Below are 18,654 nucleotides of genomic sequence, written 5' to 3' on the forward strand. Positions count from 1 at the left end.
ACAGGGAATGCTGGGGGGATGTGGGGCATAGAACTAAGTCAATAGAGGATATGTATGTGAGCGGAGTCCAACAATATGGGAGCTGATGGAAATGACTCATGGAGGGGCATGGATGGCATCCCCTTGTGGGGAACAGTTAATAGTGATGAAAGGGGGAGGTATATTCAGGTCCCTTCATTTCTGAAAGGGAATTGATTAAAAAGATCAAATTTGGGATCTGCCCCCAGTGGGAATCCCCTTTTAGGGTATGGCAAATTCTTCAGAATCTAAGCAGATTCTCCAGAATCTTTGGCACCTTGGGGAGGAGATTTGGGACTACCCAATTCCTTGAGGGGCTAAGGAGATCCCCTGGCAAAGGGGTAATAGGAATAAATAGCTTTGCCAAGTGGTGAAGGGCCCTGGGGTAGTTGCTGAACTTGACTTCTCTGTTTTCTACTTCTGGACAGGGTAGGCTATTTGGAAGAAAGTCACAGGGGAAACCCCCATAGAATACTAAGCCCATTTCCAAATGAAGCACCTTTGACAAAATGGGTATGGGAGGTGCGATTAATGTGTCTAACCAGGGAATGGTGTGACCAGTTTATAGCATTAAATCTCAGCCATGCTGTGAGCTTCAAGGGTGTTGCCCAGTGCCCTCAGTCTTGCCTCCCTCCATAGAGCCCAGGCAACCCTCTATGAGGCTGCTCTGTGGGGAGGGAAGGGGAATCTGAGGCTCTAAGAAGGATTTACTCTGAATATCCATGACCAAGCAACCCACCTCAGAAGTGTGAGTGACAGGACCAACAGGGCTTCCCAGGAGCCTGGGGGGGGGGGGGGGGAGAATAAAGACAAGAGAAGGAGGGTCTGTTGTGGGGAAGTGACTGCCCTCCCTTTCTCCCTTCAGGATTCTCTTATACTGAGTCCTTTTAGTGTCTTGGCCTTAGGGGAGATGGGCAGAGACAGCTGGCCTCAAGTAGGGGGAGGGGAGATTAGGGTTAGGAATATTCTGGGGCAGAGAAGAGTTGGCTGCTCTGGGGGCATCAAGCTCACTATATAGGCTCTTCCTTGTGACTCAAAGGCAGCTGTACTTCTGGGAGGGGAGAACTCAGGCTGGAACGGGTAATTTCCTGAGATGACAGGTGCAAAGAATCCTTAACCTCCTTCTCTCTTCTGTGACCCTGACTATCTCCCTTCTCCCTCTTTGTAGCCCTTGGATTCCCTCGTTCCCCTCTCCTCCCTCCTCTAACCCTTTTTCTAGAGCCTGGACAATTGGGGTTAATGAGCATGTGGATCACTTCATTCTCTCATTTGCATCTCATTTGCATGTCATCTGACCACCCAGGGACAGGGATGCTGATTTCTGCCTCATCTCCTTCCCCAAGGCCCCTCTGACCCTTGACTCACTTGAGTGGCAGGACTTGATTGAGTTAGGATGGGGGTGGGGAGGCTGAGGGAAATATGAAGAAGTGGGGGGCTCCTAGAACCTGTGGAGGAAGTCCAGACAAACTGGACAGATTGGGACTATAGTCCCCCAACATCCCTCCCAGCCTTTTCAAAGAGTGGTCCAAAGAAAAGTAGAAGTGAGCAAAGTCAAGGCCTTCTCTACTGCTTTTACAGAGCCTGCTTCCCTCTTTCTTTGACCCAACATGCTGAACCACCCTAATCCCACCTCTGATCTTGTCTGTCTTGGATACTATTTCCACCATGCCTAGATGAGGAAAGAAATGGGAAACCCAACAAGACTTCATCTCCTATACTCCAGGTTGTTCAAAAGAAGGCTGCTGGTCTCCACTTCTCTCAGAACACAGATCAGGATTAGAGCAGAGCATCATGTGGAATTTTTTCAGAAAGTAGAGGAGTGGAGATTTGAGTCAGATGATTGGAAGCCAAAGAGCAAGGACAATGTCCAATAGAGACCTGGAAATAGGATTGGATGAGGCAGTAGGAAGCATGCTGTTTAGAATCCAGTCTTGGTCATTAGATCAATCTGATTCCCATACAGCTTCCAAGGACATCAGCTCCTCCATTTGAAGGAGTTCAGGAAGCTTACATTCAGTCTTAGGGCTTCCACCTTTTACTGTTTCCTAAACTTCTCTAATCACTGACCCCTGTTAAAAGGCACTGGGCTTCCTAACCTTCTTGGCTCACTAAAGTGACTTAGTTTCTTGGATTAGGACAACTGCCATATCCAATCCTTAATTACCTGTCCTCCTTCTTCTGTTGCAGCCATCATGGTACCCATTTCCCTCTTTCCCTTCTATTCTTTCTAGACCACATGAGTGCATTTCCTAGGATTTATTCACAAAGGAAAAGAGAATGTACAAATTCAAAAATAATATACCAGGGCAAGGTAATTAGAAGTATATGTAAAAGAGTCCCAGACTGAATGGCACCTAAACCTTCTAGCCTAATCCTTAACTAAAATTCTCCAGGCCTACCCTGGCCCCTGATTTCTTCTCTGCCAAGAGCCCCTGAACATAGTATCATACTTTCCTCATAGCCCCAGGTAAGAGTGCCATTGCTTAGAACTCACCGAAGCCAATTTTGGAAATGACCCACCTGCATTTTCTGTATCCACTCATTCATCTACTTTTCTAATCCTCAACTTAGCCAACCAAAAAGCTTTCTGATTATTTGACCAGACTCTTCCATCCAATTACTTTGTAATACTTCAGGAACTAATTACCTTCCTCCCTTGTATCTACCAAGGACAGACAGAACAGGTCTAGGGTTCACATCCCCTCTAAAAGAGGCAGTCCTTTTATTTAGTAACACAGAGCAGATGAGGTTAGGAAATGGGAAATTAAGAGGTGAAGTTAGACAGGGAAGAGGAAGAGAGAAATTAGATTGAGCTCCACAAATCTCTAGCCCCTAATCTTAGAAAGGCAGCCTGCTCTAAAGACACTATAGAGGCAGAAATCATAAAGTTTAGGTCCTCTAATCTGTCTGCCATCAACTAGCTTTATAACCTTTAGCTTTCTTCTCTATGAAATGGAGAGTTGAATTAGATCAAGGGCATTTTAACGTTTTTTTGTGACCTGGGCATCTTTGGCAGTCTGTAAATCCTATAGACCCCTTCTCAGAATGTTCTTAAGTGCATAAAAAACATGAGTTTATAAAGGAAATCAATTATATAGAAATAAAGATGTAATTTTTCCCATTTAAGTTCATACACTCCTTGAAATCTCTCAATAGGTGATCTCTTCCAGCCCTAACTTTTTAGAATTTTATGGTCTCCAGCAAATCACTACAACTCTTTGATCTTCACTTTCCTTGTTTGTCAAATGGGCATGATAATACTTTCCCTCCTAATGGCATAGGGTTATTGTAAGGATCATAGGAGATGCCTTCATTGGACAAATATTTATTGAATTCCTACTCACGAACAACCTGCACAGAAGTTCCACTATGATGCATCATTGTGATACAGAGGTGACCCTGGGTCTTGAAAACTGTGTCAGCAAAGAACAAATTCTGATATGGCCTGTCAAGCTGAAGGAACTTTGGGTGTGGGGTCAGTGATTGACAGTGCACTTGCCATATGAACATGACCCAACTAAGTGCAGAGTTCATTGTCAGAGAGTTGGCTGCCATAGCAACTCATTGATGTCTTCTAAAGCAGATTAAGGACTAGGCTCTGCATTGGTGAGGGAGTGCCCACATGGTCATAGATCCTTGAAGTATTGGTGAGTGGCATGATAAATAGACAACTGGTCTCTGACCCAGTAAGTCCTGGATTCAACTCTTCCCTCCAACACATACCAACTGCAAGATCATGAGCAAGTGATTTAAGTACTCCAGGACCCTTGGCAACTCTCTAAGGATATTACATGTCCTGACCAACATGCAAAGCACTGTCCTGGTTGTTATAATTATGAGCATGAAAAAAGCTTGGGCAATTATTATTTACTCTTTTTTAACACCCTTATCTTCTTAGTATTAGTTCTAAGACAGAAGAACAATGGCAAGGGCCAAGCAGTTGGGGTTAAGTGACTCGCCTAAGGTCTCATAGCTAGGGACTGTCTCAGGCCAGATTTAAACCCTCCCGACTCCAGGCAGTGGCTAGAGCACTGCCCCTATTATTATTTAGTCTCATGGAATTCTAGTTGGCCAGGACCCATAGTGATCCCCTCAGCATCAGCCTGGTAGCACCTAACTTCCTTTTGTAAGAATGAACTGCCCTAAAATAGAGCATATTCCATACCCTGGTACTTCTCCTCCTTCCCCGTCCCTGTCCTCCTTGTCCCCTTTCATGCCTTTTCATCGCTAGCAGCCTAGACAGCTCAGGGTCGTAGCTGAGAGGTCTTGGACTTCTGAAGGCATTTGGGAAGTGGGTGGGAAGGACTGGTACTGTTGGGTATATCCAGATGTTGATGTGACCAAATTAGAGGTTTAAATCTCAAATGGGCTTTGAGCCTCCAGGTACGATCTCTGGAGCACAGAGTCAAAGGCCACGTGCTCCAGTCTGACTGGCTCGCCATGTCTCTGCTTTGCTCCCCTTTCCCACCCCCTGCTCCCCAACCCAGCGCCCCGGGATGCCGTCTGGAGCCCGGATGCCCCATCAGGGGGCGCCCATGGGTCCCCCGGGTTCCCCATACATGGGCAGCCCCGCCGTTCGGCCTGGCCTGGCCCCGGCCGGAATGGAGCCAGCCCGCAAGCGAGCAGCACCCCCACCCGGGCAGAGCCAGGCGCAGAGTCAGGGCCAGCCAGTGCCCACAGCCCCTACCAGGAGCCGCAGGTGAGTGAGAGAGCTACCTGCAAGTGGAGGGAAGGAGGGAGGAGGAGAGTGACTGGCTTTGGGAATAGCTAGCTTAGGGGCAATGTTTCTAGCTAGGAAGGAATAATCAAGAGGGAGGATATGTCCCCTCACCCCACCCCCATCCTAGGTGGATTTAAATAGGTGAAAGAGAGGGTAAAAGGCTTTCCTTTGGGCTTTTGCCTTTGGCTTTCCCCATTTTTCTTCCACAGAAGTTCATTTATGAAGTTATGGCATATGCACAGCTTCTGCCTCTTCCCCTGCATTCCTCTACATGCCTCTTCCTACCTTCCTCCTACCTTGTTTCCTACCCACTCTCCCCAGACTTCCCATCATTACTGTCCACCTGGCTCTCAGCCCCTGTATATTTGCTCTGTTAGTTCTCTACCAGCTGTTGGGGGTGGTGGCTCAGTTGGTTATAGCCCTGGTCCAGTCCAGCCCCAGGAAGATGAGCTTCCTCCCTGCCACAGTTTGGGCTGCAAATGCCTCAGTGGTGACTTCTCATCTCAACGGGCATCTAACGAGCAAGACTCCCTTTAGGTCTCTGGTTGTTAGGGAAACATGAAAGTCTTCTTTTGTACAAAGATGAATTCTTAAAAAGGGTGTAATTAGAATTTTTACAAATTGTCATTAATATTCTGTTGAATCCTATTTTAGAACATTCAGTTAGATTCATTCTGTAAAGCCTCAGTTTCCATATCTGCCAAATGAAGGCATTCACTAAATGACCTCTTAGGTCCCTTCCTACTTTCAATCCTATGATTCCAAAAGAATCTAATGGCAAATACTTTGGCAAAGCAAATCATTGTCACCAAAACAGCTAGCCCATCCCTAACTGATCTCATGTAAACCTGGATCTTTCATGTAGTGAGTTAGCTTAGAGTGAGGTATACCTGTGATACAGGGTGCCCTCCCCACCCCACCCCCACTTCGGGTAGGATAATGGAGTGGTCGGTGAGGTTGAACAGAGCCCCGGGCCATGGGACGCAACACCACAGGGGGCAGTGTGGAGCTCTTGTCCCAAGACGTGCTCCAATCAGCCTTGGACTTCCCCAGCCCAGGTTGAGGAAGCATCCTCTGGTGCCAAATTTGTAGTTGGACGGGACCTTCGAGGTCGTTTAATCCCATTGGGAGCCAGAGGCAGGGCCTTAGAGGAGAGGGTTCATGCCTTTGCCCCCAGCCCCAAGCTGCCTTTGATCCCTTAGTCCCCAGTTGCCAGCCACAGCCGACCTAACCACATGGGATAGTAAATGGTGCCCCTGCCACGGGCACTCGAGGAAGCTAGGCATGAGTGCCCCAGGCCATCCCTCTCTCCCTGGTTGTGCACGCAGGCGTCTGCTTTGACTACCTCATGCCCAAATATAAGTGGCCTCGTCCCCAGTGACCAGGAGAGCAGCCCCCCTTCCCCTTAGCTCGGGCCGCTGGCCAGCCTCTCCTCCCCAAAGGAGTTTATCGTCTTGAACTCCACCGCTTTGCCCTGCCCCCATCCCTGGTCTTCTCTCCAGTCCAGGCTATTCGCAAAATCCCAGCCAGCCAGACCTTTGAATACACTCCCTCTCCTTCTCCCCCAAGTCCAAGTTGTTCCCGATCCTCCCTAGCCCACCCGGTGGATTTGGTGGGAGGGAGGGGGCTTCTGAGCCTAGGGACCGTCTAGGGTCAGCCCAGTCCCCCAGGGAAGGACACAGCCCCATCCCCACCGCCTGACCGCTTAGCCCCTCAGGCGAGCGGGCAGGCTGTGGGAACCCCAGCCGGGCGGGCGGAGATGTCGGGATAATTTAGCAGGTGGCCTCGTTACTCCCAGATCTGTCGCCATGGTAACCTGGTTTTTTCTTTAAAAAATGTACAGTGCCAAGAGGAGGAAGATGGCTGACAAAATCCTCCCTCAAAGGGTGAGTGCCTTTCACGGCAGCCCCCCTGCCTGCCCCCCTCCCTTGCTGCTCCCCTCCTCTGCTGCCCCCCCCCCACCAGGATACCTCCCCCTCCTCCCTCCGGGCCAGAGCTTCTTCGTCACAGTCACTTTCACTTTTTCTCTTAAAAAGCTAATTAAGAAGTGAGGCTCCCCAGGCCAGCGGGTTGGGAGGGGGGAGGGGGATAGAGGAAAGACGCAGGGATGTGAGGGGCCAGAATGCTGACTGGAGCTGGGGGAGGGAGGGCTTCAGTGAAGCAAAGTGGAGGGGCCCAGAAATAGAGACTGGGAGTAAAAGGAGGTACAGAAGCTTTGGGGGGTAGGGCTAAGGGGAATAGAAAATAGGCAGAGGGACAGATGCTTAGACTGGCATAGAGCATATAGGGACAGGGTGCCCAGCAGACAGCGATTGGCCCACTGTTGGGGTGAAGGGCAAGAGGCAACAGTGACGACCGGGTCACCCAAATACCAACAGTTTGTGCACAGTGAGAGCAGGGTCTGACTCCATGGCACCCAAACTATGGTTGCCGGCTCCCTGGGCTCTCTTGAGGACCCAAGAGGCCCCCAGCCTCACAGTGACCACTAGAAAGCCATCAGGTCTCCCTAGAACTCCAAGCTTCTGTGGCTTGGTGACTAAGGTACAGGGTAAAGTGGGCAGCTCTCTCCTTTCCCGTTCAGTCAGCCAGCTGCTCCCACCTTTCCTACCGCCAGAATGGATGGGTTTCCTCCAAGGGTCTCTCTTCCCTAATCTGTGAAGTCTTTTCTAGCAGAGATGAGGTCCGCTGGCCATTGACTCCCTGCTCCTCAGTCAGTTCTGTGCCTTGGGATGGACTAGAACCCTCATGTTCCACTTCCAGAGTTGAGGCATTCTCTAACTCCAGAGTCGAGGGGTGACGAGATATCCCTGTATATCATGGCCCAGTTTTGTCAATGCTCCCGATTCTCTACCCCTTCCCTCCAGATCAGAGAGCTGGTGCCCGAGTCCCAAGCTTACATGGACCTGCTGGCCTTTGAGAGGAAGCTGGACCAGACTATCATGAGGAAGCGAGTGGACATCCAAGAAGCCCTGAAGAGGCCGATGAAGGTGCCCCTGGGTTGGGAGTGGGCCCCACCGGGCTGGGCCCTCGGGCCCATGGGATCAGGGCCCCAGAGGATATGGGACAAAGAAGCAGCAATGGTGAGGTGGAAGGCACTGGATGAGGATGGAGAGGTCCGGATTCCTATCCCACCTCCTCACACTTACTAGCTGTGTGACCACAAGCAAGTTACTTAACATCTCAGCTTGGGCTCCATGTAAGATGGGATTACACAGGAGCCTCCTTTTCTAGGACCTTAGAAAGGTTTACAGGAGCTCTTTTGTAAAGTGTTTTGCCAACTTTAAAAGGCTCTTTAAGAATGTTCTCCACTGTCCTTGGGGGGTGATAGTGTGGCATTTGCTCCAGGGTAGCGGGCCATATGGCCCCCTCCTCAAAGAGGCCATCAGCCTCCGGGATCAAAGTCTTCCCTGACAGCTCAGTGGAGGGCCTGTCACGTTCTCCTACAGCAAAAGAGGAAGCTTCGGCTCTACATCTCCAACACGTTCAACCCAGCAAAGCCAGATGCGGAGGACTCCGATGGCAGCATCGCATCCTGGGAACTGCGGGTGGAGGGGAAACTGCTGGATGATGTACGTCCTGGCCCAGGTCTCTCCACGGGTCCAGGGAGGGGACTGGGTGAGGATGGACTTGCTTGGAGAGATTCGGCCGCTGCATTTGTGCCAGGTGTCAGGGACCAGGACAAAGCAATGGGATGGAGTGGGGAGATGTGGAGAGTTGGGGTGCTGATGCAGATCGGGAGAAAGGGGGGCAGCTGCATCTGTTGCTGCCCCATCCTGCCCTCATGAATTTCTTCCTGATAGCCCCTCCCCCTGCCTGCTCCCAGCCCAGCCTTATTCTACCCCCCATGGCCCCTGTTTTGCCCCCACGGCCCCTATTCTGCTCCCACAGCCCAGCAAGCAGAAGCGGAAGTTCTCTTCCTTCTTTAAGAGCTTGGTCATTGAGCTGGACAAAGACCTCTATGGCCCAGACAACCACCTGGTGGAGGTGAGCGATCCTGTTCGTTTATTCATACAGCAAGAATGTATGGTGATGCTCCCCCAAGCCTATCTTCTCCACACAGAGCCTGAGAGGGGCTAATTTTAGCACACATTTATTAAGCACCCATAGCTTACAGATCCCCAGCATTCCCTCACTATCTTAGCATTCAGACTAGGGAATGGCATCCTGGAGCCCCAAGTCACCCCAAGTTCAGGCAGGTCTGAGGCAGTGACCTAGCTCTTCTTCCCCTGGACAGTGGCATCGGACACCCACAACACAGGAGACAGATGGATTCCAGGTAAAGAGGCCAGGAGACCTGAGTGTGCGCTGCACCTTACTCCTTATGTTGGACTACCAGGTATGTGTTTCCTCCTGGCCACCTCATGCCTCAAACTACATGGGTGCCCTTATCCTTAGGGAAGAAGCCTGAGAAAGGCCCCCAGTGACTTTTCTCTTAGATAGGCTCCTCTTGGACCTCTGGGTTGGGCCCCCTGGAAATCCTCTCCTCCTTTCCTGAATTCCTTCCTTTGGGATACCTCGGAAGAGCCCTTTCCCCAAAGTCCAACGTTCTCAAATGCTTGCAGTTCACATCCCTTTACTCAGCTGAGCACCTGTTCCCACAGCCTCCCCAGTTCAAACTGGACCCTCGCCTAGCCCGACTGCTGGGGCTTCACACCCAGAGCCGATCAGCCATCGTGCAGGCTCTGTGGCAGTATGTAAAAACAAATCGGCTGCAGGATTCCCATGACAAGGAGTACATCAATGGGGACAAGTACTTCCAGCAGGTAACTTCTCCTCTAAATCCAGGGATCTGGGGAAGCCACCAGTAGGGGCAAAGACTTTCAGTAAGGTAACTTGAACCTAAAACTCTTGAATCTCAGTTTCCTCTTTCAAATGAGGATACTACCTCCCTTTCCTCACTCCTGCCCAAGGGCATGGAGCATCAAATGAAATTGTTCAATAACTTGATGGCTGTTTATTGAACTCCTACCATATGCAGGCTCCATTCAGGTTTCATGGAAGTCGAGAAGTATATGTTCACTGGAAGCCACATGTGTAGAGGAAGGAACAAAAATCAGGAACAAGAAAACTGGGTTCTTATCCCGACTTCCACCAAGTGCTTTTGTGGACAGAGCCAACCCTTCTGTCTCAGGGTTCTTAGCCAGATATCAAGGCCTCCAAAGTTCTAGCTTTTAGAAGCTCAGCTTCTCTGGGGTTGAGACGGGAGTCCTATTTCTAGGCATCCTAAGCCATTTCTAGCCTCAAGATGTGTGTGACCTTGAACAAATTCCTCAACTTCTGCTTGAAGCCTTACCACTCTTCTGCCTTGGAACCAATACACTGTATTGATTCTAAGATGGAAGGTATGGTTTTAACAAAATTATATATATATATATATACACACATATGTATATGCACACACATATATATAATGCATGTAAAATCATTTGAAAAATAAAAAGAACTCTGTATATGAGAGAGATGAAGGTATTATTAAATAGTCTCAGAAGGTAATCTCAGAGGAGCACTTTCTTTAGTCATCTCACCATATTCCCATTTCTACTGAGTAATGATGGCAGGTCTCAGCCTCCATAAGAGTACTTTTCTGGAGTTGGAAAATTGAAATGAGAACCCTGACATTCTCGAGCACAGAAGAGTGAAAGCTTTCCTACCCCTTCCACTTCTCTTCCAGATCTTTGACTGTCCCCGGCTGAAATTTTCTGAAATCCCCCAGCGCCTCACAGCCCTGCTACTGCCCCCAGACCCAATTGTGATCAACCATGTCATCAGGTGAGCCTCTTCCTCTCCCTCTCCCTGCCTCCAACTTTTGGTCTTTCCCCAACTTCCCATTGACCCCTTTATCTCCCGTCCCAAGCTCCCTAGGCCCTTGGGCCCTGCACAGGCCCTGGAATCTAAGGGTAGCCTTTCTCCCCTGGTAGTGTGGACCCGTCAGACCAGAAGAAGACAGCATGCTATGACATTGACGTGGAAGTGGAGGAGCCACTGAAGGGTCAGATGAGCAGCTTCCTTCTGTCCACAGCCAACCAACAGGAGATCAGTGCCCTGGATAGTAAGGTCAGTTTGGTACCCAGAGCTGCATTAAGTATAAACCCAGAGAACAAAATGCAGGTATAGGATGAATGTTTTGGAGTAGACCAAAACACCATTACAGCTTTTCTCCTTTCTTGCTGGAACCTCAGTATCTTCCCATACTACTCTTCACCCCCAAGACTTCAGAAGTGTTACAGGATATTTAGGATTTGCCTTCTGAAGCAGTGGGGAATCATGCCACATCCCATTCACCCTTTCCCATAAAGGAGACAGGTTCAGAATAAGAGAGCTCCTGCATTTCTGCTTCCAGATCCATGAGACGATCGAGTCTATAAACCAGCTCAAAATTCAGAGGGACTTCATGCTGAGTTTCTCCAGAGACCCCAAAGGCTATGTCCAAGACTTGCTCCGCTCTCAGAGTCGGGACCTTAAGGTAAGAAATTGGAGTGTAGGAAAAAGCTCAGGAATTGTGAGTGGAGGGAATGAGGGAGATTTGGATAGATGTTGTTAGGAAAGCTGGTAAAAAGAGAGAGGTTCTGGGTTGAAGGGTTGACTCCTATGTTCTCTCCAGGTAATGACAGATGTAGCAGGAAATCCTGAAGAGGAACGTCGGGCAGAGTTCTACCACCAGCCCTGGTCCCAGGAAGCTGTCAGTCGCTATTTCTACTGCAAGGTACTGCAGCAGTTCCTCTCCCTATGCCCTCCCTTCCAAGGCAGGCTATGCCTTTATTTTGTATTGCTTCTTCAATGAGGAGAATCCCCCTGGAAAAATCTCTCCCCTCTTCAGCACCACAAAGTATAGTTACTTTCCCTGCTCCCACCCAAACAGGAAACTTGCTCTCAGAATTTCCTCCCAGGTAAGATGGCCTGAGGACTTGTGGGTGGGCTCTTCCCTTCCCAAGGGTGCTGCACCCAGTACTACTCTTCCTTTCTGCAGATCCAGCAGCGCAGGCAGGAACTGGAGCAATCCCTGGGTGTACGCAACACCTAGGGACACCTCCCTGGACCGGACACCATCTTGGACCTCCAGGGCCAGGTCCCCTGCCCCCCCAGGGACCTCCTCCTGGGCTGTAACATCACTCCTCAGACATTTTCCATGTGGGGCTGAGGGGGGACCAGATTAAAGGTCATTCAGCTACCAGTAACTGTGTAGTTATTGGGAACTGGGAAGGTGTAAGAGGCAAAGATGGCAGCCTAGTTTCCCATTCCTTTTCCCTCCCATGCTTCTCTCCTTTCTCCCAGCCTTGCCTCCAGAACTAGCGATAATCTGGCAGAAGAAACTTTTAATAACATTTTCTCATTTAAAAAAAAATACAGTAACAATTTCTCCATCTGTCTATGTCCCTCTTGCCTCGCCCTTCCTGGGGCAAAGGCAGCAAAGGGAAGGTGAGGAAGTACCAGTGCACAGAGAAGTAGATTAGGTACTGTTGGCCTGCTCTTGTTCAAAGAGGGCCATAGCGAGCTGAGCCCGGCTCCCCAGGCCCTCCAGATTACTGAGCCTACAGCGGTGGTAGAGCTCCTCACTAAGCCGGGGACTGCAATCCCGAAGGGAAAACCTCTGCACCAGGCCCGGCTCAACTGCACGAAAAAGGTGCAGTCCTGAGAATCGTAGAAAAACATCTAGCACCTCTAGCCCCTCAAGGGCTTCTTCTTCTTCCTGTCCAGCCAGTTCCCCGGCCAGCCGGGCTCGAGCTGCTAAGTAGTCAGCATTGTAGAAACAGCCCTCTGAAGAGGCCTGCCGATCAAAGCGGCCCCCAGCCGAGGCCCCCCGAGGCTGGTCCGGACCAGCAGGGGAGGGTGGATCAGGGCCAGCCCCAGGAGGTCCTGGGGGTGACTTCACAGGGGCCAACGCAGGGTTGAACTCCTGGAAGTGAACAGGAAAGAAAGCCTGCCAGCCCGAGATGGCATTCATGCGGCAACGGTTGAGAACATCGGGCCCGGGCCTCGTCCAGACAGTAGTCAGGAAGAAGAGCGTATCTACGGGGTGCTTTTTGGAGACGACGTCCATGAGCCGCACCTGGGAGGGCGCCTCAGCTCGCACGGCGAGCCAGGCCAGTCGTGTCCCAGGATGCCTGCGCTCCAGCTCAGTGGCTGACGCCTTCACCCCTGCAAAGGGGTCCGGGGCCCCTCGACCACCCTCCCGTGGCCCGTAGACCAGCAGAAGGGTCAGTAAAGCGTGTTCCCTTGGCTCCAGGACACCAGCTGCAAAGGCCTCCAGGAAGGCAGGGGCGGCAGCAGCCTCTGTAGGCAACAGTGGAAGCACTAGCTGTACCCTTGTGGCCTCGGTGACATAAGGCATAGGTAAGATTTCCACGCGGCTCAGGGGCCGAAGCAAACTGACTCTTCGTGCGAGGGCTCGGCGGTGCCCACGCTGGGTCACAGCCTCCAGAAGAAGGTCCAGCGTGTACTCCATGCCCCGGGCTGGGTCAAAGCGTCGGTAACCATTGAGGAGCCTCTGTTTGCGGAAGCGCAGGCGGGGCTGATAGCGCCTATTCAACTGCTCCAAAGCAGTCTCCACAGCATCCCCCACATCTGCCCTGCTGGCCCCCCGCAGTGGACATTTGGGGGCCCCATCTGCACAGGAGAAGATGTGCTGCTCTGTGAAGTAATCCCAGCCTAGCACCTCAAAACGGGACCGAGGAGAGAAAGGGGCAGGGAGCCCCACTGGCCAGCTCAAGCCCGCTTCTCCCTCTGGGGTCAGCACTGTCAGGTTTCGGATCTGTGCCTGGGGAGAAAGACCATAACATGTCAAAGCCTGATCCGGGACCTTAGACAGCCAGGACTTTCTAAGCTCAGATCTTCTGGCTTCAGTTAGGAGCCCTGAGTTTCAGGCCTGATTCCACCATTCACTAGCCACAGGAACTTGGGCCAATCACGTAACATTTTCCCCTCATCTGTAAAATGGTGATAATAACTATATAACTCTCTCTATATATATATATATTAACTAACCTCTACTTCACAGAATTGTTGTTAAGAATGGATGATGGGGGGTGGGGGGCAGCTGGGTAGCTCAGTGGATTGAGAGTCAGGCCTAGAGACGGGAGGTCCTAGGTTCAAATCCGGCCTCAGACACTTCCCAGCTGTGTGACCCTGGGCAAGTCACTTGACCCCCATTGCCCACCCTTACTACTCTTCCACCAAGGAGCCAATACACAGAAGTTAAGGGTTTAAAAAAATTAATATAAAAAAAAAAAAAAGAATGGATGATAGGGGGCAGCTGGGTGGCTCAGTGGATTGAGAGCCAGGCCTAGAGATGGAGTCCTGGGTTCAAATGTGGCCTCATACTTCCTAACTGTGTGACCCCAGGGCAAGTCACTTAACTCCCATTGCCTAGCCCTTTCCACTCTTACCACACACAGTACTGAGTCTAAGACAGAAGGCAAGGGTTTAAAAAAAATTTTTTTTTAAATATCAGATGATAGAAGGACCTGTTCTTTGAATAGAAATGATAAGCACTAGAGGAATCAACTATAACAACCTTTTCTCCCTCTTCCCCAAGCCCAATAACATATCCCTGTCACAGCCAGGCCCTGCTCTTAGTTCTTACCCTTACTGTCTCCTTAGCCTACATATGGTTTCCACCACCTGACCCACAGCTGTATGCACATTCACCTACTACATCTGGTCTCAGGACCTCGCTTCTTTCAGACATCTCTGGAGGTCCCAGGTCCCCAAGAATGGGAACAGAAGCTTCTCTCCTTAATGAGGAACTGCCAGCCTTCCACCAACACAGTACATGGCGTCCCCAAATCCAGGTCTCCCAGCAGTCCCTTTGACTCCTCACATACCTGTACATACTTAAATAGACCTTGAGCTTGCCCAGCAGCTTTCTCTCTCATTAACTTGGACTTGTAACAAAATCCTCTCCCCTGAGGATAGCAAAAAATCAGATATGGTCACCACCTTCTTTTTAATTATAGTCTAGCCCACTGCTTCAGCTCAGCTACAGATGCTTTCTTGTAAACCCATTTCAATTCCTCTTCCTCTTATTTCACCGTGACAACAAGCCACCACCTTGTAAACTCCCCCTAATTTTCTGACTCACCTGCAGCTGCTCTATCTCACTGTAGGCCCGATCCAGCTCTAGGGCACTGAAGCGTTTGTGAAGCCGATACATGAGCGTCCCATCGGAGACAGGGTGCACAGCAAAAGCACTGAGGAATGCGGAGCTTCCCTCCTTCTCAGGGTCCCTGTTCTTGGCCAGCTCAAAAGATCGGTACTGCTGCCCCTAGAGGGACCAGAGGGAAATCAACGTCTCCTTCACCCAACTTGTAGTTATTCCCACCATGTTCTAAACCCACAATAAGGGGGCAGACTCCCTCACTGCTCCTTTTGAGTCTTCCCCCAAAATCTTCCTTCCCCCTCTTATTATTCATCCCTAGTGTTCTAGGGGGGGTTCTAAGTTCCACTGTACTGATCTCCAAAAGGAGAGATTAACAGCTAAGAATACCTCTTCCCTTAAGTGGGCCTCCTATTTCCCCAGATAATATCCCCATCTTTCTGGGCTGGAAGGGTGGCACATATCCAGGAACTCTCTCTCCAGGAGATGGATGTGTAATGGTAGTTCTAACTCTCTCCCCAGGAGAAGAATAGAGGTTTTCATTAAGGGAAAAAGATGATTCTCTTCTGTGGTAAAGACCATATCTAGCAAATTCCCTTCTGTTCAATACTGTTCCCATCTCTATTGGTCAGGGGTTCCCTGTTAATAATTTTGATATCTCTGAGATATTATGACTACTGGGGGGAAGTGTAGGTTGATGAAAACTGAGGCATAAATGGGTTTTGCTGAAAATGCAATAGCTGCTAAAGCTAAAGGTTGTGTGGGCAGCAGCTTCTGTGGAGAGCAACTGAATTGGGCACTAGGATCACTCAGAAAACTGTGATGAGCCTCCTGGAGCCTGAGGTTATGGGAGAGCAGTACCTGGTGCTGAGAGACACAGCCGATGCCCAAGGAGTCAATCAGGCAGCGCCCAAGCCACTCGTCAGGACGGGCACTGAGGATGTCTCCTCGGCAGCCATCTAAGTGGGGCCGAAGCCGGAGCAGAAGGCTCCTGGAAAGGAGGTAGCCAAAACCACCGTGACAGTATCGGGCCTGCTCCCCTGCACCAATGAACTCCTCGGCCCGACCCAGGTACAAGTCCTGGTTAATACTAAGGTGGCCAGCAAGTGCAGCCAGGCGAGGGGCCTGGACATAGGTGTCATCCTGCATCACAAAAAACCAGTCATAATCAGCGCCAAAGTGAGTGTGAAGGTGGCGAAGGGTCTCTGACATGAGCCAAGCTGGGCGCTCATCCCCATGTGACACGACTTGCATCCCAGCTGGTGCCCTGGCACCCCGCTGCCCTGTGAAATACAGTAGCCGAGGAAAATGGTGGGCCACGGTGCGGTTCACAGCCACTGCTAGTGTGGATAGTGTGGCCCGGGAGGTCAGGACAGCCACCAGTAGCCGTTCACGAGAGCCCAGTTCCGTCTGGATATACCGTGTCCTGTGGAGAGACCACCACACCAGAGTCAAAGGACCAACTTCCCAACTCTCCAGAACCCTTTTGAGATAGTTTGTCCTTGAGATCAGGCTACCTTTGGATTAGGCTAGGAAAGAAGAAAGAAGAGATTCTCTCTATCAGCATTCAGTAATTAGAGGGTATTTACTATTCACTGACTGGAGATGTAGTCTGATATAACAGTCAAAACTGATCTTGGAGTCAAGAAAACAAGTTTAAATTCTGTCCCATACAAACTAGCTGTATGACTATGGGTAAAATCTGTTAATTTCTCAGTACTCCAGGCAACTCTCAAAGACTAAAATTTAACAAGTTGCGGGGGCAGCTGGGTAGCTCAGTGGATTGAGAGCCAGGCCTAGAGATGGGAGGTCCTAGGTTCAAATCCAGCCTCAGACACTTCCCAGCTGTGTGACCCTGGGCAAGTCACTTGACCCCCACTGCCTACCCTTATCACTCTTCCACCTATAAGTCAATACACAGAAGTTAAGGGTTTAAAAATTTAAAAAAAAAAAATTAACAAGTTGCTCATCTACTTTATCAGAGGGAGTTTTCACATTTGGAATTCCTTACATTGATGAAATACAGGTCTGGACCCCCCCCCCCAAAGTATGACTAGCTGGCACTGTGTTTTTTTGTTTTGTTTTTAATTTAAAACCCTTACCTTCTGTCTTAGAATCAATACTGTGTTAGTGGTAAGGGCTAGGCAATAGGGGTTAAGTGACTTGCCCAGGGTCACACAACCAGGAAGTGTCTGAGGCGAGATTTAAACCCAGGACCTCCTAACTCTGGCCCTGGCTCTCAATCCACTAAACCACCCAACTGCCCCCTGGCACTGTGTTTTTAAAGGTTTACTGCACACAAATCATATATGCCCTTCTTGTCTTCAAGGAGCTTACAAATTTAATCTCTTAAAAACCAAAGTAGAGGTCCTATTGTCTTAAGGACTATATAGAGCTCAACTCTCACCTGAGTACCTTCTTGTATGGCTTATTGGGATCCCTGTAGTATGGAACAATCCGGGGCTTGAAGTCTTCATCACTCTGGCCAAGGTGGGTCCTTGAATCCAGCTTCCGTGACCCTCCAAGTTCCCCTAAAGCCTCCACACAGGGGTCATCACCCTCACCCTGGATCCAGGAGACCCTCAAGAGGCTCAAACTGCATCCCAAGGACAATCCTAGGATGAGGGGGAGTGCTGGTCGCAGCAAAGCCAGAAGGGAGCCCAATCTCATGATGGTATGTCTTGGGGCACTGATGCCTTCCCCCAACAAGGGGCACAGCCTCAGGGATCAACTTGGCTAAAGAATATATAGCTTAGAGCAATGGCAAACTTAAAGCTTTAAATAAGGAAGTCAATATGGTATACAGCACAGCAGAGTAGGTGTGCTTCCAGGGTCCAGCATTTCCCAAGGAAGTTCAAGACAGAAAAGTAGATTCCAGGAGATTTTCCCAAAGCCTAGCCTGTCCTAGAGCAGAAACTAACTCCTGAACTAGAAGCAATTAAGCCTGCAATTAGCTCAACAAGGTTCCACTGCTGGGATCATAGGATGAGAAAAAAAACACCTTAAAAGACTAAATTCCTGGGTCTGATACAAAGTGGGGGTAAGGGCCACAAAACCCAGAAATTTTGATCTTGGGCAAGTGGTGAAAGAAGGATAAGAGGAGAGGTTCATGGCACCTCAAACCAAGACCTACCAACCACAGTAGCTAACTTTAGCCTGGACCCAGTTCTGCCTACTGTGCAAAGTTCTAGATTCTAGATCAGCCATACCCTAGAATTCTCACTTTGCTGAACTCCTCTGATCTGATACAAGAAAGAGTATTTGGCTCTCCTTGCCTTCCCTTCAGTGATATGGAGAAAGGGTACCTTAAAGTGGTCCACAAGTTAAGAGTGGCCAAGAGCTATCTATACTAATAGTCTACATTTGAGACCAGGTACTAGAGTGAGGTAGGCAAGCTTGCTGAGGGAGCAACATCTCAAAAAAGGCCAGTGAGTGATGGCATTTCCCTGGAATTTGGGGTATCTTAAGGCAAGAAGCAGAGAATGATTTTCCCTGGATCCCCTTTGAAGGAAACAGAAAAGTCAGCTTCCAGTAGTCCTTGCATGAGTTCTTGCTCCTTTATCTGGTTTTACCTATAGAGATTTTGCTACTTAATAGCAATGTAATTTAAAATAAGTCAATTCCCCTCCCTGAACCTATTTTGTCATTGGTAAAATGAGAGGGTTGGAATGGATGGGTTCCTTTCCAGCTTTAGACCAAAGAATCCAAGAAAAGCTTTAAACACCAAAGGAGATGAAGGGACTGCTAAATGTTCCTGGAAGGGGAAGCCTATTTTAGATGTACACTCACCAAAAGTAAGGAAAATTTAGTTCTACTTCCCAAG

General features: G+C 49.7%; 2 protein-coding genes across 5 annotated transcripts in view; one reads left to right on the top strand and one right to left on the bottom strand.

Annotated features, from left to right (window-relative positions):
- Positions 1-11,949, top strand: part of SMARCD3 (SWI/SNF related, matrix associated, actin dependent regulator of chromatin, subfamily d, member 3) — a 51,656-nt gene extending 39,707 nt beyond the window's left edge. Inside the window, exons 2-13 of one of the 3 annotated variants that reach the window (XM_044679884.1) lie at positions 4,506-4,717; positions 6,582-6,624; positions 7,603-7,725; positions 8,185-8,307; positions 8,627-8,722; positions 8,973-9,074; positions 9,340-9,501; positions 10,410-10,507; positions 10,657-10,792; positions 11,079-11,201; positions 11,340-11,441; positions 11,706-11,949. In XM_044679884.1, the coding sequence (XP_044535819.1) occupies positions 4,506-4,717; positions 6,582-6,624; positions 7,603-7,725; positions 8,185-8,307; positions 8,627-8,722; positions 8,973-9,074; positions 9,340-9,501; positions 10,410-10,507; positions 10,657-10,792; positions 11,079-11,201; positions 11,340-11,441; positions 11,706-11,759 (1,374 nt within the window). In that variant the 3' untranslated portion in view covers positions 11,760-11,949. The remainder of the gene's footprint in view (positions 1-4,505; positions 4,718-6,581; positions 6,625-7,602; positions 7,726-8,184; positions 8,308-8,626; positions 8,723-8,972; positions 9,075-9,339; positions 9,502-10,409; positions 10,508-10,656; positions 10,793-11,078; positions 11,202-11,339; positions 11,442-11,705) is intronic. The other 2 variants (XM_044679885.1, XM_044679886.1) reach the window with 2 other exon arrangements.
- Positions 11,950-12,042: 93 nt separating this feature from the next.
- CHPF2 (chondroitin polymerizing factor 2) lies at positions 12,043-17,620 on the bottom strand. Of its 2 annotated transcripts, XM_044677837.1 has the most exons (4): positions 17,239-17,620; positions 15,693-16,257; positions 14,817-14,999; positions 12,043-13,493 (listed from the first exon to the last, which is right to left on the bottom strand). In XM_044677837.1, the coding sequence occupies exons 1-4, from the start codon at positions 17,499-17,501 to the stop codon at positions 12,186-12,188; spliced, it is 2,319 nt and encodes a 772-aa protein (XP_044533772.1). In that variant the 5' UTR covers positions 17,502-17,620; the 3' UTR covers positions 12,043-12,185. The 2 variants fall into 2 exon arrangements, with proteins under 2 accessions (XP_044533772.1, XP_044533773.1); XM_044677838.1 differs by lacking the exon at positions 14,817-14,999.
- Between the last annotated feature and the right edge of the window lie 1,034 nt (positions 17,621-18,654).

The sequence above is a fragment of the Gracilinanus agilis genome, chromosome 5 (genome assembly GCF_016433145.1).
Source record: "Gracilinanus agilis isolate LMUSP501 chromosome 5, AgileGrace, whole genome shotgun sequence".
Classification (NCBI taxonomy): domain Eukaryota; kingdom Metazoa; phylum Chordata; class Mammalia; order Didelphimorphia; family Didelphidae; genus Gracilinanus; species Gracilinanus agilis.

What these genes read in the sequence shown, in the direction of transcription:
- CHPF2 (XM_044677837.1), bottom strand. Translation starts at nt 17,501, where the DNA reads ATGAGATTGGGCTCCCTTCTGGCTTTGCTGCGACCAGCACTCCCCCTC. An exon ending in GCTGTGTCTCTCAGCACCAG is followed by an intron (nt 15,000 to 15,692) that starts GTACTGCTCTCC and finishes TGGTCCCTCTAG; the next exon opens with GGGCAGCAGTACCGATCTTT. An exon ending in GTGAGATAGAGCAGCTGCAG is followed by an intron (nt 13,494 to 14,816) that starts GTGAGTCAGAAA and finishes CTTTCTCCCCAG; the next exon opens with GCACAGATCCGAAACCTGAC.